Genomic DNA, 17,110 nt, shown 5'->3' with positions numbered 1-17,110 from the left:
TGGTGACAAATGGAAACTAAATTTTTTTTTAAGTTTTATTTTTCCTTCCTTCCTTCCTTCCTTCAATTTTTTGGCCATGCCACGCAGCATGTGGGATCTTAGTTCCCTAAGTCCCAGAAACTAAATTTTTGGTGGTAAGCATGCTGTAGGCTATATAGAAGTACAAATACAATCTTGTACACGAGCGACTTATATAATGTTATAAACCAGTGTTGCCTCAATAAAAAATAAGTCTAAAAAATATAAATACAAAATAATTTGTGTTAAGCTTTGGGTTTCATATGACTAAGAGTCACAAATAACCAAGATAATAAAAATATAATTACTGCTGTTACATGTGGATAGTTTAGCCATGTTTAAATGAGTAATAAAGATGTAATAATTCATAAATTATTTTTACATCTATTCTATAAAATAGAGTCTTGCCCTTATGTCAGCAAAATTACTAGTTGTGTTATAACCGAATTTTCACATAATTTGTGTTATATTAAATGCCCAGGATTAAGAGATGTAATTGCATTCAAAGTGTAAATAATTTGAAACATTTTCACTGAAAATATGAATGCTAGGAAATGTAAGAATAAAAAATTAAAATTATTTTCTTATGATATAAAAAAAAGACATGTGACAAAATTTCCTAACCAAGTGATCCAATCAAGGACGGAGCTCCGGAATTCCTTGGCAGTCCAGTGGTTAGGACTCTGCACTTCCACTGCAGAGGGCCCAGGTTCAATCCCTGGTTGAGGAACTAAGATCCCGCAAGCCACAAGGCCCCCCCGTCCCCCCAAAAAAAGGATGGAGTGAAATTCAGGAGCCGTGGGGTATGCTGTGCAAGGTGGACTCTGAGGTCAGATGGAACAAATTAAATCTCGATTTGTCCACTTATTATGTGACCTTTAACAAATGCCTCTTCTAGGTCTCATTTTCCTGTTCTGTAAAATGTGGATGACAGAACTAACCACATTGTTGGAAAAATAAAAGGAGATAATCAATGTCAAGTGTCTCTACAATGCTCGATAAAGAGTTGACATTTTAGCCATTTTCCCCTTTACCCAAATCAAACCACAAAACCACGGTGACTTGTAGATCAGGGTCTGTAAATTTTTTTGCTAAAGGGTCAGATGATAAATATTTTTGGCTTTGTGGGCTATATGGTCTCTATTGCAACTACTCTACTCCGCTACTGTAGAGCAAAAGCAGCTCTAGTCAACAGTAAATGAACGGGCAAGTGTGATGAAATGAAACGTTATCTTTTGACACTAAAATTGAATTTAATACTAAATTTTCGCATGCCACAGGATATGATTTTCCTTTTGATTTTTTTAACCATTTAAAAATGTAAAAACCATTCTTAGCTCACAGGCAGTGAGCTGGGTTTAGCCCCCAGGCCATAGTTTGCAGACCCTGGGGAGGCAAACGTGACCAGATTATACACAGTATCTACAGTGAATAATTCCCATGAAGTTTCAGATTTCATACTTCATTGTGTGTCTTGGGGGAGTAGGTAGTCAATTCTCCTATCCTTCAGTTTTTTATAAAATGGTGCCACTTGCCACCTATGTATCTTTTCAAGGATGATGGAAAGGTGGAGTGGATACAGTTCATTACCTCCCTTCAGTTCCTCTATAATGTAAACTCTATAAACATTAGGTTAGGGACTTCCCTGGTGGCTCAGTGGTTAGAATCTGCCTGCCAATGCAGGGGGCATGGGTTCAAGCCTTGGGCCGGGAAGATCCCACATGCTACAGAGCAACTAAGCCCATGCGCCACAAATACTGAGCCTGCGCTCTAGAGCTGGTGAGCCGCAACTACTGAGCCCACATGTCACAACTACTGAAGCCCGCACGCCTAGAGCCCGGACTCCGCAACAAAGACAAGCCACAGCAATGAGAAGCCCATGCACCACAATAAAGAGTAGCAACCGCTCTCCACAACTAGAGAAAGGCCGCATGCAGCAACGAAGACCCAAACGCAGCCAAAAATAAATAATAAAATTAAATTAAATTTAAAAAAACCACATTAGGTTAAATGCTTTAAATACTGTCTATTAAATAAGAGTGGTTATGCTACTAACCAATTAGGGAATTAATCACCAGGTTATGAGAAGAGATGTAAGTCATGTAATCAATTTTAGTAGTTGAAAGTTAAAAAAAAAAAATCTTCAGGACACATCTGTGACTATCTTTTCATCTTCATAAAGCTGTTTACCCAACTTAATTGTTTGCCAAAGAAAGCAGGCCAGAGACATGCATGCTAACATCGGAGGAGGTCCGGCAGACAGCGGGAGGTGCAGGCTGCCTGAAGTTGGAAGGGCCAGTGAAGCTCCTGTATCTTTTTTTTTTTTTTTTTTTTTTTTTTTGCGGTACACGGGCCTCTCACTGTTGTGTCCTCTCCCGTTGCGGAGCACAGGCTCCGGACGCGCAGGCTCAGCGGCCACGGCTCACAGGCCCAGCCGCTCTGTGGCATGTGGGATCTTCCCGGACCGGGGCACGAACCCGTGTCCCCTGCATCGGCAGGCAGACTCTCAACCACTGCGCCACCAGGGAAGCCCAAAGCACCTGTATCTTAAAACTGCTCGAAGGAGACACAGAAGCTGCTCGTATGGCACACGACTAACCTGTTTCCATGAATAAAACACATTTCACTCTCAAGACAGAGCCTCCTAGGAGCGAGCACGTGTTTACAGCAAGAATACAGGCCTGCAGCACTCCCGGCAATAAAAGGAAGAAGCATCTAGAAGTCTTCCAGCTTCTTCTCTGGGGATTAGTAATTATGAAGGAAAAGGACTTAGACTCTACCAGCAAGGCTTCTTTTGTGGGGCCTGTTCTCTAGATTAGTTCAGCAACTCTTAAAAATTGTGGTTTTGAAAGCCTCTCCTGTCCTGGTCACACATGAGTGTGAAGGAAGGGACTCCCCACTGGGGCAGAGTGTCCATGGCAAGCACCCCTCCAAGTCCCCACAGGAGGAGAGTTTGGAGGTGACCAGAGAATGACTTCCCCTCCCCCAAATGAGGCAAAATCCTACAAGAGAAGGCCTTGATATAACCATTCCTTGGTTCCTTTCTCATCTCAGAAGATGACCCTGGTGTCCATGTGGTTGAACAGGTAACACTGAATCCTCTGAAGAGAAAAATCACAAGCCAGGGCCATAAGAAGCCCCCTACACACACACACACACACACACACACACACACACACACACACACAGCACCTTCCAGATACATAAACGGCGGTGGAAGAGGAGGCCAGGGATGGAGAGAGGAGTCCTCCACAGTCTTCCATGTCAAACAGCAAGTACTGTTCAGCAGCCTTCACCCATCACCCCGAAAAGAAACCCCACGTGAGCAGCCAGACCACAGACGCATGGGGACTCCTGTGACCTCTGTTTTTCCTCTCCTTTGATTGTAGCATCTCCTCTCATTTGCTGACTGGTGCCTTTTGGTCCTGTGGTTGTGAATGATAAACTGAGGGTGTGCTTTGTGCTGGGGAATGCACGATTCCATTCCCTGGTAATTGGGAGGCATCACATCAGAAGTCTTTTTAGAATTCTCATTCTGTGTATAGGATGACGTGGATGTTACCACAAGACTTAATTTGTGATTGTTTTAATTTCATGCAACTCACTGATCCCTTGGTGGGAGCTTAGGGTCAAGGGATCCAAGATTGTGCCATTCCAGGGTCAGGGTGAAAGAGAATTAAGTAGATTTTTCTTTCACAAACAGAGTTGACCACAAGTTACCGATCCATAAGTCCAGAGCTCCTGGAGCTTCTTACTAGCACAAGCATACAACTGGCACTTAATAAAGGACACGAACAACAAAGTCTTACCCTTTCCTCTTTTAGGAGAGCCTCGGTCCAACCATGACCAATGGATGTATTATGAGAAAAAAAAAAGTTAGTCCTCGGAGATTAAAAATGGTTCCAGGATTAATGAGAATGCATCTGATTTTATCAGAAAAGTCGATAGAAAAGGAGTGCACTTAAGGTATGGTAATGATATATTCATTGTGGAAGGTTCTGGAAGCCGATTTGCATGCAGGGTATTAAAAGGAAGGGAGTACAGTGGAAAGATCTTGAGATTTGGAATTCAAAGCATCTGAGTTCATCTCCGAGCTCTGCCACCTACATTACGACTACAGGCAACTTATGTAACTTCCATGACCCTCAGCCTCATGTGTAGAATGAGAGTAATAAAAATACACACAACGTCAGAGGGTTGGTGGAGGATAAACTGAGACAATGCCTTCAAAAAGCACTTTATAAACTGTAAAACATCCATAGCAATATTAGTCATAGGTATTATCGAGGCAAATGTGACATTTAAAAAAAGACCAGAAAAAAACAAAACAAAAACAAAGGACTCCATTTAAAGGGTGAGTTCTGGAGCAGATTTTAAGGAGTCAAAGCTAACAGTGCTCGTGACTTGGGTATGAAAACAGCCCCTTCAAGCATGCACTGTGTGCAGCGGGGAGTCTGCAACGGGCACCAGGGTACAGCCAGCTATGTCCCCAAAGGAGACCCCACAGCATGGTCAGCAGCCAACCTGAGCCTCCACCGAAGACGGCGGTGAAGAGAAGGCAGTTGCTATGAAACTGAGGACAATGGCCTTGAGCTGGCGGCTCTACCTATAATGTACTGAGGTTGGGAAGAAAAACCATCACAAGGACTCAGGAGCCAAGTCAAGACAATCGGCTGGCACAGAGGTCACTGGGGGTCAGTCTGGGGACTCTTTTGCTGCCATTGTGGGCAAGGGTGGCAAGCAGTGGTGGCAAAGCCATGCCCGGAGGGAGCTCAGGCAGGATGGCTGTTCTCGTCCCCTGCATTACCTGATCCTGTGGGCAGGAACCAAGGCTCACGTGTCTTCCTGCAGTTGTCTCCCTATGAATGACCTTGCCCGGTTCTGTCCTCATAGGGTGGACATTGCTAACCTTGCCTTCATTTGTAAGGCTCTCCTTAGACCTTGCTCCAACTTGAGGATCCTTGGGAGTCAAGGTTAACAGTAGCTAGTGAAAACCGGAAGCTGGCGCTTGGGTACCAGGCATTCAGAAAAGGTGAATACAAGAAAACAGGGAAGGGCAAGGCACGGGGAAAGCCATCCCACAACACACTATGAAACAACCCACAGACATTGTCGAAAGCCGCATCCAAACACACAAAACCCCACACCAAATGGATGATGCTCCAAAAGGGGAAACGGTCACCTGTGACCAACTCTCATCTACTCAGCTCCAAAACTCTCTTTCCTGGAGTGGGAGTGGAGCTCCTACACACACATGCGCTGTGAGAAGAAGAATTGAGTACGACATACCTCAGAATCAGTGAAAAAGTTGTAAAGGAGCACGTCATCAAATTCTAGGCCTTTGGCTTCGTAAACTGTTAGCACAAGCGCTAATCCCAGCTCTTCTGGAATTTTCTCCTTTGCCATTTCATTGGCTACAAGGATTACCTAGGAAACAAAGGGGGATAGAAGAGAAAAAACTTCACATTGTACAAAGAGAGATCTAGTAAAGCTGAGACTATTTCTGTGGGAGGCAAGTAATGTCTTTGATGAGGAACGGCCATCGTGGTGGGAATATTAATAACACTTCGTCACTCACCCATCTCTGAAACTTCCTCGTTCTGGGACAGGGGCTACTGAATTCTACGTTGTGGAAGAACTCAGCTTCTCAAACCTTTTTTCAACTGCAAACTGCCTTTTATTTTAAAACATACAATCTCAAGAAACTCACCTGGTGGGCTCCAAATTCAATGGGCTGGGTTTTTCTTTTGTTGCCTCGAAGCAATATTGCCAAGTCACTTACACTACAGGACTCCAGGACAATTGGTCTGGGACCATCAAAGAGGCCAGAATCCCTTGGAAGGCGATCAAAAGATTCCGGGAAATAGAACTGAAGTAAATCTACCACTCCAGATGCCAGATTGAGGATTCCTGGGATAAAAAAAGTCAGATACTGTACAACACGCCAACATGGCTGGGGTTTTTGGTTTGTTTTGTTTTGTTTTTGGCCACGCTGCACAGCTCGCAGGATCTCAGGTCCCTGACCAGGGACTGAATCCAGGCCACGGCAATGAAAGCCTGGAATCCTAACCAACTAGGCCGCCAGGGAACTCCCGTGCATTTTGTGTTCTTATTTTGGTTTTGCTTTTCTCCTGAGAAGCAGTATTGGTCCTGAGAGTACATACAATTGCAGCCAATTTCCAGATCCTGTTAGATTATCACTTTGGCTCCGAGCTGTATTACTCCGGGTACCGCAAAGGCAGAGATGTGTTTGCTGTCCTAAGAAGGTTTTGTAAATCTCATTCCTGGACTATATTCATGTGAGAGAAAATGACCTCATGAAGAAGAGTCAAGGCAGAAATGTAACTAAACACTTAGAGCTGTTAGAATGCTAATACAGGGGCTAATATACAGTTAAAAAACAAGAACTATCCTGTCCCCTGTCGTTGGTACTTAGAGCACTGGAGACAACATTACATGGTAAGAGCTGGACGTTAGGTGGGGCAGCAACCTCGGCTTCCATTGCCCTTTTCCACCAGGTTTATACCCAGCAAAGAGAGGAGTATACTAAATAATTGTCAGAGCTGGATAAAGGATTTTCCAAAGAGCTTTCTCCTTGGGTCCCATTTTTGTCTAAGCGCTGAAGTAACACTGACAGTGATGTCGACTAAACAAGAGGCACCTTCATAAAGATTAACCTGTTTATTAATTCTCACAACAGCCCGGTGAGACAGACCAGACAACCCCACTTTTACAAACAGGGACTCCAAGGTCCGAGAAGTTAGTAAACACCTCCAAAAGAAGCTGGACTGAATACGGATCATCCTGGGTCTCCCACTATTCTTAGGGGCCATGTGCCCTTTGCCCAACACCAGCTAGAATTCTATGAAATGGGCATATGTGTACCCATTGCTGTTACCAAATAGTAAAGGGAAATGTTACTATCCAATGCTATTATTATTAACACTATGCAATATAAAGAAATCAAGAATACAAGTGGAAACTGTTGAATTTAAGCAGATCAGCTGCGACTGTGGTTCAGAGATGTACACTAATGAGAGGATCAGAAAAAAGCACGGAAGTGTTCATTTCAGTGAAAAACTGGAATCCACTTAAATGCCCTTCTAGGGAACTAGATAAAATTTTTTATACAAACATGCTCAAAGAATAAAAGATGGTTCAGCTATAAAAAGCAATGAAGTACTGATACACGCTACAATATGGAAGAACCTTGAAAACACTGTGCTAAGTGAAAGGAGGCAGACATAAAAGGTCACATATTTTGTGATTCCATTTATATGAAATGTCCAGAAGAGGCAAACCCACAGACACAGAAAGTAGATTGGTAGTTCACAGGGGTGAGGAGGGGATAAGGGTGACTGCTAACGGTTATGGGGTTTCTTTTGGGGGTGATAAAAATGTTCTGGAATTAGACAGTGGTAATGGTTGCACAACCTTATGAATATATTAAAAAACCACGAAATTGCACATTTTAAACAGGTGAATGTTATGCTATGTGAATCTCAATTTAAAAAAGAATAAAAGATGGGGGAAGTATTCACTAAATATTCACTAAATTATGATTGATTAAACAATGTTAATCAATCATAACACTGATTATGTAAATACACATAATCAATCAATAAATGTGTGTGATAAATGCATATTTGTATATGGCCAGTAAAGAGATCAGAAGGAAATGAAACAAAATGTGGCTAGTGAGTAGCCTTACAGGGGCTTGAATTTTTTTTTTTAACGTTTTATGTGTTTTCTAAAGTCTCTCAAATCTAATACATATTATTGGGGCTTTTTCTGGTTCTATACACAGAAACATTTACGCACAGTCTTCCCTCTATCCTGACGGGAGGTGGAAAATGGAGTTTATGTAGTGATCATCTGGGTGGGTTGCCTACTACATAAAAAAAAAAAACCCAAAAAAACAACTGCTCACAGGACAATTCCCTTTGCCATACTCTATCTTGCTGATCATAAAGGCTGCTGCCCCAGACCAGTGGTGCTGAACCCACGTACACCATCAGAATAAGGGGCTCATTCAACTACTCATGCCAGGTCCCCTCTACAGAGTCCGACAACAAAAAAGGGGGTGCCGTCTGGAGCTACCCCCTGGGGACAGAGAAATGTGAATGTCTTGGTCACCAAGCCCCCACACAGTGTCAGGTAGGGGAGGAGCTCAATATATGCTTCCTGAATGGATAAAATCTCGTATTTCGAGCATAAACTTCTTTGTGCCAGTTTTTCCTGCACAGCACAAGTAGAAAGTCACGGAAGAGCAAGAAGCTGAGCTGCTCAGACCCAGGCAGACCCTGTAATTGATGTGCAACATCAGGAAGACTGTGAGAGCCCTGGAAAGCTGGGCTGAGCTGTGTGGTGTATGCTACACTCTGGGAGGCCACCTGGCTTCGAATTGTTTTCTGAATCCTTGGCTAAACAAATGTTAATCTATTTTTACACTGTAAGGGTGTTAAGAGTACCAATGTGTGTGTGTATGTGTATGTACGTGTGTGTGGTCTGTGTGTATTTTCTCTTCTCACCAAACCATAGCCTACCTGAAATGCATCCAGAAAAAGAGAATCTATCAAAAACCTACAATAAGCACCAGACTTAAATGGTGAAATGTTAAAAAAATATTCACGTTAACTTCAGGAATAACATACGGATGCCTCTTACTGTTTCTGTTTAAGGTCCTAACCAATAAAATATGATACAAAAAAGAAATGACAAGTATAGAAGAGAAGATCAAACCTGCCCTTACCTGCATAAAAATATCAAAATGGTAAATGTAGTAAGAGTGTTCAGCAAGATTGTGAGATACCAGATCAACACACAAGAACCAACAGCATCCCTCTGTACCAGCAAGACATGGCTAGAAAATTTAAAAAGAGAAAAAAGGTGCAGCCATGATAGTAACCAAAAGTATAAGGTTTCTGGGACAAATCTAAGAGCTGTGTAAAATGTCTGGGGAAAATTATAAAATATTATTGAAGGCAGTAAAAAAAAAAAATCTGAACAGAGAAATATGCCAAGGTCATGGTTCAGAAATCCCTACAATGTAAAGATGTGATTTCTTCCCAAAGAGTGAGAACTTCAATTCCAATCAAAATTACAAAGAGTCAATGGAGAAATCTGATAATACAGTAAATAAAGACAGTGTGATAATAGTACAAAAACAGACAAATTAGACAAATCAAAAAAAATAGTGAGCCCAGAAACAGACTCACAGATATTTGAAAAGCAAGAATTGCAAATGAGGGGAAAGGATGGACCATGAGGTAAATGGCATCAGCACAACTGTTTATCCCTATGGAAAAAAGGAAAATTAGATCACAGAAGCATGATTTCAATAAAGACAATGTCACACCACACATACATTTTAAACTGAATTAATTAAATTTACCTAAATTTTGACACCTACCTAAATATAAGGAGCACAATTGAAAACCATTAAAAGACTACATAGGAGGTTACCGTAACCCCAGGTCAGAAGGATTTAAGTAAGACAATCATCAGACCACCGATGACCAGTTTCAAGATGACTGTCAGAGCTGACTGTGCTGTTTCTGCATGTAGCCTCCTCCCTCCCTCTATAAAAGCTCTTGACCACTGATTGGCAGGGTGGGGGGAAGGGGAGTTGGCCTTGGGACGTGAATCTGACACCCCAGCCCCGGGTTGCTGGTCTCTGAAATAAAGCAAACTTTCCTTTCCACCAACCTTGCCTCTTTATTGGCTTTTGAGCAGCGAGCACCTGGACCCACTTGCGGGAAGTTTTTGACACCCAACGTGAGGCTGCGCTCTCGCGATATCTGGCTTCCAGGGTTTTCTTGGGAAGAGCTGCCGCCATGAAGAAGCACTGAGATGGCTGTGAGGAGCCCATTGCTCGTGGCTCACTGGATTCGGGAGGGGGATTTGGGGGGACGTTCCTAGCAGCTGCCCTAACCATTTGTTTCCGAGATCCTCCCTGTTTCTTCCTTGCTCGGCACTGGCTGCCAACATATGCTTTTCCTTGGTGCAACGGAAACACGCATCTGGACGAGCTGACGAGCGCCAAGCCTGAGTAAGGGCACTGGTGAGCACAAGGCACATTTTCTTTTGAGCATGAGGTGCTATCTGGGCATCTTGCCAGTTGGTTCTGACGTGTTTCTGACGTTGAGGACCATTTGTGTTGGGAAGTGTTTGTCTGGGACTCTGTATCGGTCATCCTCTCAGTGCATTTGTGACAGTTCTGTCTTCTGGTGTGTGAGTGTGTATTCCATTTGTGTGATTGGTATTCTTGTTGCTTTTTGTAAAATGGGAAATTCAGGTTCAATTCATTAAGAAAAATTTTGGCTATGAACCTATGACTAAGAAAAAGACGATTTTCTTTTTAACACTGTGGGCCAACAGTATTCTTCAGACTCCAGAGAAAATTGGTTAAGATGAAACTCTTCTGACACTCTAAACTGGTTCTTTTTTGCATATGCAGTTAGAGAAAGCTAGCTTGATAAAATACTGTTTTCAGAATTCTGACCCTGAGAGAACAAAAATATGCCTAGGAGAAAGCTTGAAATTAACGCTTATCATGTCCTTGAAATACAAACACAGCCCACTTTGCCTGAGACTTCAGCCTTGGGTTAATTAGCAGAACTACAAAAGATGTTTGGGTTCCTTAAACAGCATCTTGTACCACATTAAAGAGAAATTATGCTATGAGAAAAATATATGTTTTTAGAGGTTATGTTCTTAAGCTTGCCAATCAGAAAATGCTGATATAGGGCTTCCCTGGTGGCGCAGTGGTTGAGAGTCCGCCTGCCGATGCAGGGGACACGGGTTTGTGCCCCGGTCCGGGAAGATCCCACATGCCGCGGAGCGGCTGGGCCCGTGAGCCTGCGCGTCCAGAGCCTGTGCTCCGCAATGGGAGAGACCACAACAGTGAGAGGCCCGCGTACCACAAAAAAAAAAAGAAAAAGAAAATGCTGATATAAACAAACAGCTCAATTACTTGTTTCTTGGTTTTGTTAAGGTCTTTTAAGTTAAAAACTGTAATATGTAAAAATGATAAGGGAAGCATTTCAGTGTGTAAAGCAAGTAGGATATGCGTTGTCAGCAAGAGAAGTATAAAAAACGAAAATATTTTTGTTGAGGGATAAAGGAAGAATAATTTTGTCTGGAAAGTGGATAACAAAGTGTGGTGCAGTCATGAATTAGACTACTAACAGCACTGAGAAATGCATGGACTGCAGCTCCATGGTATCAACATGCAGAAATCCCAAAACATTACTATAAGCAAAATTACGAAGTTGCAGAAAGGTACGTCTGGTATGAGTCCATTAAACAAAGTTTTTAAACATGTAAAATAATACTCTATGTTGTTCATGGACACATGCAGGACATAGGAGGTGAATTGGTGAGCATTCTATAAACCACAAAGGAAGTATTCTCTGTGCCTCAGTTTCTTCCTTTGTAAAATGGGAATGATGTCTACCTTGTAGGGTTTTTTGGAGGCTTAAAAACAGGTACCCATGGGGGTTCCCTAGTGGCCCAGTGGTTAGGATTCCGGGCTTTCACCTCCGTGGCCCAGGTTCAGTACCTATGTCAACTGCCTGGCATCGTGCCTGGCACAGGGACGGGGCACACGTGAGGCACAAATTAAAAGCACCTGAGAGTGCATTATCTCCCACAACCTCCCGCCCCCCCCCACCCCCCCCCACCCCCGCCATCTTTTCTTGCTTCTCTTCGGAAGAAAAGCTGCTTTCTTTCAGGATTAATGACTTGTAATTGACGTATTACTTTACATTTTAGAAGCAGGTGCTTCCAAAGTGCTTTAACAAAACTTCTTAAGCAGTTTAAATGTTCCCCTGAAATGTTTTCATGTCATGGCCAACACCTTAAGCTGTAATTACTTAGAGGTTCATTTCCATTCAACCACAGCTTAAATCATCAACCTAAGAATGAGTAGCGATGACTACTGAACTTAATGGTTACCAAAGGGGAAGGAGGAGTGGATAAACTAGGAGTTTGGGATTAACATATACACACTACTATATATTAAAATAGATGACCAACAAGGACCTACTGTATAGCATAGGGAACTATACTCAACATCTTGTAATAATCCATAAGGGAAAAGAATCTGACAAAGAACATATATATATAACTGAATCACTTTGCTGTACACCTGAAACTAACACAACATTGTAAATCAACTATACTTCAATAAAAAAAGAGAAAAAAGGGGGATTCCCTGGCGGTCCAGTGGTTAGGACTCTGCGCTCTCACTGCGGACGGCTCAGGTTCAATCCCTGGTCAGGGAACTAAGATCCCACAAGCCAAGTGGCCAAAAAAAAAAAAAAAAAAAGAGAGAGAGAGAGAAAAGAATGAGTAGTGGCAAAAATCATAAGATCTCTTGTTCATGTGGGTAGATCAAAATATTATCCTTAGCTACAAGAACCCAACAAAAGCTAGGCCACAGCTTCAAAAGTAGCCCAAGGTCAGTGCCCAAGCACCTCCCCTGTAGGGAGAGCCCGAGGCCTGGACGTACCTGAGTGGGACCTGTAGTTCTGGTGCAGCTGGTAGATCTTCTTGGGCTTGCGCACTGCATACTGCTTGTCCGTGGTGTTCTTGCTGGCGTAGTGGAACAGAGAGCGCAGATCACTGAAGCGGAAGGCCACGCCCTTCATGATGCTCTGAGCCGTGTCCCCGGTGAGGAACATGGCGTTGGGGTCATTGATACATTTCATCAGCAGCGCCAGCTCCGCTTGGGTGAAGTCCTGGATCTCATCTCCGTAGAGCTCATGGATGGACCATGGGAGCACCTTGAGCTTCGACAGCCTCCGGGACAGGTTGTATAGCACATCCTCTTCATCAAAGTACCCTTTCTGAGACCTGATCTGCTGATACAGGCAGAAGAGGCCATAGATCTCACTCCGGTCTTCCTTGAAATTGGGGGACCGCTTCCGCCCTAATTGCTTATATGCTTCTTCTGTGAGTCTCCCCTGGGGGCAGCTGAGGGCCTCAAAAGACCCCTTCAGAAAAGACTTTATTTCTTTCCAAATCAGGGCAGGGTTGTAGGAAGTTTTCCCTTTGATCATTTTGGGCCATATTTCATTGGCAAACACCTCAAATGTCACGTACACCCGGGGGTCACTGTCACATGGGCGTGTCTCCATGGTTGTTTCCTCCTCACCATAGTCCCCGTCTGCCTCGGCCTCCTCATCTTCCTGCCAGTTGGTGATGGTCAACTCTTCCTGCATGGACCATCCTACGATGGATCTTTTCAAGCTGCCATCTTCGTTTCTCAGAAAAAATGGTCTGGGCAGAGAAGCATCAAGCAGGAGGAGCAGCTGCTTGGAAGTGACAAACAGAGGAAAGTTCTCATCCCGCAGGTCCTGGAGTTTGTGGACATTGGGTTCCAGTGGTTTGTAGTGACTGGTGGCCTTGGTAGACTTGGAGAGCTCAATGAAATTTCTCTGCACCTCCTGGCACAGGACGTGGTTCTTGGTCACGAAGATCTGATGTAGATGCTCCAGCTGGTGGGGCTCTTCTGGGGTGGGTCCTTCCACCCCTTGTTCGGGGTCCCCTGGCTCCCCACTGGCTCCCCCTGCACAGGCTTCACTCTCCTGCTCCTCTTCTAGGCTGTCCACTGTTACCACCTCAGTGGGTCCTTCTTCCTCCTCCTCTTCGTCCTCCTCCTCCCCACCTGGACCCTCCTTTCCGGTTTCCAGTTCCAACCTTCGCTTCAGCCAGATCTGCCTGGCCAGCAGCGGGCTTCCCGCCCGCTCGGCTTTCTCCCAGTAACCGTGGAATTTCTTCCACAGCCTGTACAAGCAGCAAGTCGTCTTGCCAGTGCCGCTCCGCCCGATGAGGATGATGGTTTCCAGTGGCCTGGGGTTGAGGTCGATCACCGCGTACTCGAGCTCGCCCACCCGGAAGGGGTACTCCACCGTGGCCGTCGTGTCACTGAGGATGTTGGAGGCCATGCTGGTGCTGAAGCTGTGGAACTTCATAATGTTATACTCCGTCTCCACCGCGCTGGCAGGGGGGAAGTACTCAGGATCCACGTGTGCCCCGCCCTTCTCGGCCTCTGTGTCCTCCACGTAGCAGCGGGGTATCCGCTTTTGGATTTTCATACTGTCGGACACCTGGCGCTTGTTGATACCCTTCAGCTTCTTGCGCAGGATGCAGGACAGGCCCCGGTTGTAGGCGCTGCAGATGGCCCTGATGGAGTCCGACAGTTTGCTGTGATCTAAGATGATGTCCCAGATCCGGATGATTTCTGTGTAGACCTGCCTCGCCTTCTCGGTGGGATGCGCACTGTGCTCCGCAGCCATGATCTTCTCGGGGTTCTCGCTGCACCGCGGGGAGAAGTCAATGGCGAGCTCCCACAGCATCCGGGCCCCTTTGTCCAGCTTGGCCTCGAAGAGCTGGATGCTTCCTTTCAAGTTCTTTAGCCGCTTCCGCAGGCCCCTGGTCCATTCACCATTGCCGAGCTTCTGGATGGCGAGGATAATTTTCTTCTTCATGAACTTGGTCATGACCTTGCTGGACAGCTTCTTCAGCATCTCCGAAGTGCACTCGATCTCCCATGTCATGTTCTCGAAGTCCAGGAGGCAGGCCTCCATCTCCGGCACGTTCTGGTCGTCCTGGTCGTCGCTGCCCTCTGTCCCCCTGCGATCAGCAGGCACGAGCTGCGGAGTCCCGAGGCCTGCCTGCGCATGTCCCTCCGCGGCCTCAAGGACTGCGGGGTTGTTCCCACTGCAGTCAGAGCCCCCCGCCCCCGGGGTGCCCTGTAGCTCCTGTTTCTCTCCTACGGTGCCAGCTCCTGTCTCCAGAGGCTCGGAGTCCTGTGGACAGTCCTCCTGGAGGGACGGATCCAATTCCATCTGCTGAATCAAAGCCGTGATGTCCTGCACAAGGCGGTCTCTCTGCGAACAGGGCCTGGCAGCCCCAGGCTCTGGCCTCGTAGTCTGGGCATCCGGCAGGGTCTCCCAGCTTTCAGGGACCCCGGCTCTTCTGGGTGGGGCTCTTGCAGTGCTGCTGCAGGACAGGGACTTGGAGGAGCCCTTGAGTGGAGCCGTGTGAGCCGGGGCTGCACGGCGTGGGGGCTTCCCTGGGTGGGCGGCAGCATCCTGTCGGCCCCGGCGCCTGCTCTCCTGCAGGGCTTTGTTCCAGGCCAAGAGCAGTGCGTCTGTCTTCTTCACTCGGTGCCGGGCATCTCTGCCTTCCTTGTTCTTCAGGTTGAGGTTGATGTCAAACTTCACCAGCAGATCTATCAGCTTCCCCATGCGCTTCAGCATGCCCTTCTGGAAGAGGATGTGCATCAGCGTGTTACCGCTGTTGTCCTGGATATTGGGGTTGAGGTAGTCAAACTCGGTGGGCTTGGACCAGAACAGATCCAGCAGGTGGCTGAGGAAGTTAAAACCGATGTCAGCTGAAAGACACAAAAATCCTGTGAGTGCTGAACGGCTTTTCTGGGGAGCAGAGACGCCAGCCGGGGGTCCTCAGAACACTGAACTTCCCCAAGGATTTGATAACCCAGTGGTTCTCAACTGGGGGCGATTTGCTCCCCAATGGACAGGTGGCCGTGTCTGGAAACATTTTTGATTGTCACAATTTAGGAGGTGCTACTGGCATCTAGTGGGTGGAGGCCAGGGATGCTGGTAAATATCCTACAATACACAAGGCAGCCCCCCCAGCAAAGGATTTACCCTGCCCAACTGTCAAAGGTGGAGAAACCCAGAAATCACCGTAAATATTCCAGTAAGAGCCTTTATGTCAGGACCCTTGAAATGGCGTAAATAAATGGAAAGTATTTGCAGCTATGGACAGCCGATTCTTAAGTTTGGAACTTAAGAATCCTCCTCCATCAACCCACCCTGACCGTTCACCATGATGGTCACTCCTTCCCATCAAGCTATGGGTGAGGGGCCAGGAGATACAGGCCTGGCCAAGAAATGGGCCTTTTCCAGATGGTTAGTTTTCCCAGCAGGAAAGACCAAGGAGCACAGCATCCATTCTAACACCCAGCTTCCTCCTCAAGAAAAAGACTGCTTACAAAATAAAGGCCTACCTTCGATATCTAGAAAGATGTGGAGTGCGGCATGCAAAGGAGTGTCGCCTTCCGTGAGAGAAATGCTACGGGGGTCCGCACCCTTGGTCAAGAGGACGAAGGCCAGCTCAAAGTCCCCGTGCTTCAGGCACATGACAAGCGGCTGCTCCTGGCTGCCCTGGAGACCCTCGGGCGAGGCTGGGGGAGGCAGAGAGAAGGGACCGGTGAGCAGCATCCCTGAGCCAAGGTCAGCAGGGCCCACCTGAGGGGGGCGGGACCGATTCTGCCCTTTATTCCAAATCAAGAGGGGGTGCTGACCTGACTTCTGAGGGCCTCCTGCCACGCCCCCTTTCTGGGAGGCAAGGGTTTCCCAGTGCCCTTGGAGGGAAAGCCTGCCCCCTTCAGGTGTCCTGTCCCTGGGCCTCACCTCCTCTGTCTCTCCATCTCCCCCTCCCACCCCGCCACGGGACCACCATCAGCACCGGAGTAGGGATGGCATGAACAACGGAACTCCCAGTGTTTGCCCAACACAGTCCTGGACATACACTCGGTGACCTGGACGTGAGCGTGCTTCCCACATCCTTTGCTTCTAGGAAGCTTCTTCCCGAGAATGCCCATCGGCCCTCATTTGCCATGTTCCCTGACACATCCCCACTGCCACATCACCTTCTTTTTAGCTCAGTCCACACCTCCCCTCTGCGCTGCAAGCTCCCTGACCTCCACCCCCTGAGGACTGCAGCCCTCCTGCACTGCCACCCACCGGCAGCCATATGTTCACTGTCCATCCTTGTGCCCTGGCACCTGACCCCGGGGAGGCCCTCAATAAGTGCTTGCTTCATCAGGAACAAAATAGGAATTCCATAACCGCCATCGTTTCTGGGCAAAGGTAGTAACACTCCATGCAAGGAATGGGTTTGAAGACATAAACCACAGGCGGCCTTCCATCTATCTCCTGAAACCCGTGGGTAGAGCCAACGCCTGAAGGCGTTGTAAGTCACTTTGAGAGTTGGGACCAATGTGGCATCACTCCTTCTGAAGGTCATTTCCCCTTAAACGGCAAGGCAGGTGGAA

General features: G+C 46.4%; 1 protein-coding gene and 1 non-coding gene across 3 annotated transcripts in view; one reads left to right on the top strand and one right to left on the bottom strand.

Annotated features, from left to right (window-relative positions):
* The window catches only part of TRANK1 (tetratricopeptide repeat and ankyrin repeat containing 1), an 87,074-nt gene that overhangs the window by 24,278 nt on the left and 45,686 nt on the right, over window positions 1–17,110 (bottom strand). For both annotated transcript variants that reach the window (XM_067753764.1, XM_067753765.1), the window contains 4 exons: window positions 16,061–16,237; window positions 12,533–15,421; window positions 5,729–5,928; window positions 5,308–5,445 (listed from right to left, as the gene is read on the bottom strand). In XM_067753764.1, coding sequence (XP_067609865.1) covers window positions 5,308–5,445; window positions 5,729–5,928; window positions 12,533–15,421; window positions 16,061–16,237 — 3,404 coding nt within the window. The remainder of the gene's footprint in view (window positions 1–5,307; window positions 5,446–5,728; window positions 5,929–12,532; window positions 15,422–16,060; window positions 16,238–17,110) is intronic.
* Window positions 676–748, top strand: TRNAG-UCC (transfer RNA glycine (anticodon UCC)). Its single transcript has one exon. It is a non-coding gene; the product is annotated as a tRNA-Gly (tRNA).

Source organism: Pseudorca crassidens, chromosome 10 (genome assembly GCF_039906515.1).
Source record: "Pseudorca crassidens isolate mPseCra1 chromosome 10, mPseCra1.hap1, whole genome shotgun sequence".
In the NCBI taxonomy this organism is placed as follows: domain Eukaryota; kingdom Metazoa; phylum Chordata; class Mammalia; order Artiodactyla; family Delphinidae; genus Pseudorca; species Pseudorca crassidens.
The sequence above is the reverse complement of the archived record's forward strand: the minus strand, read 5'-3'. Positions and strand labels throughout refer to the sequence as shown.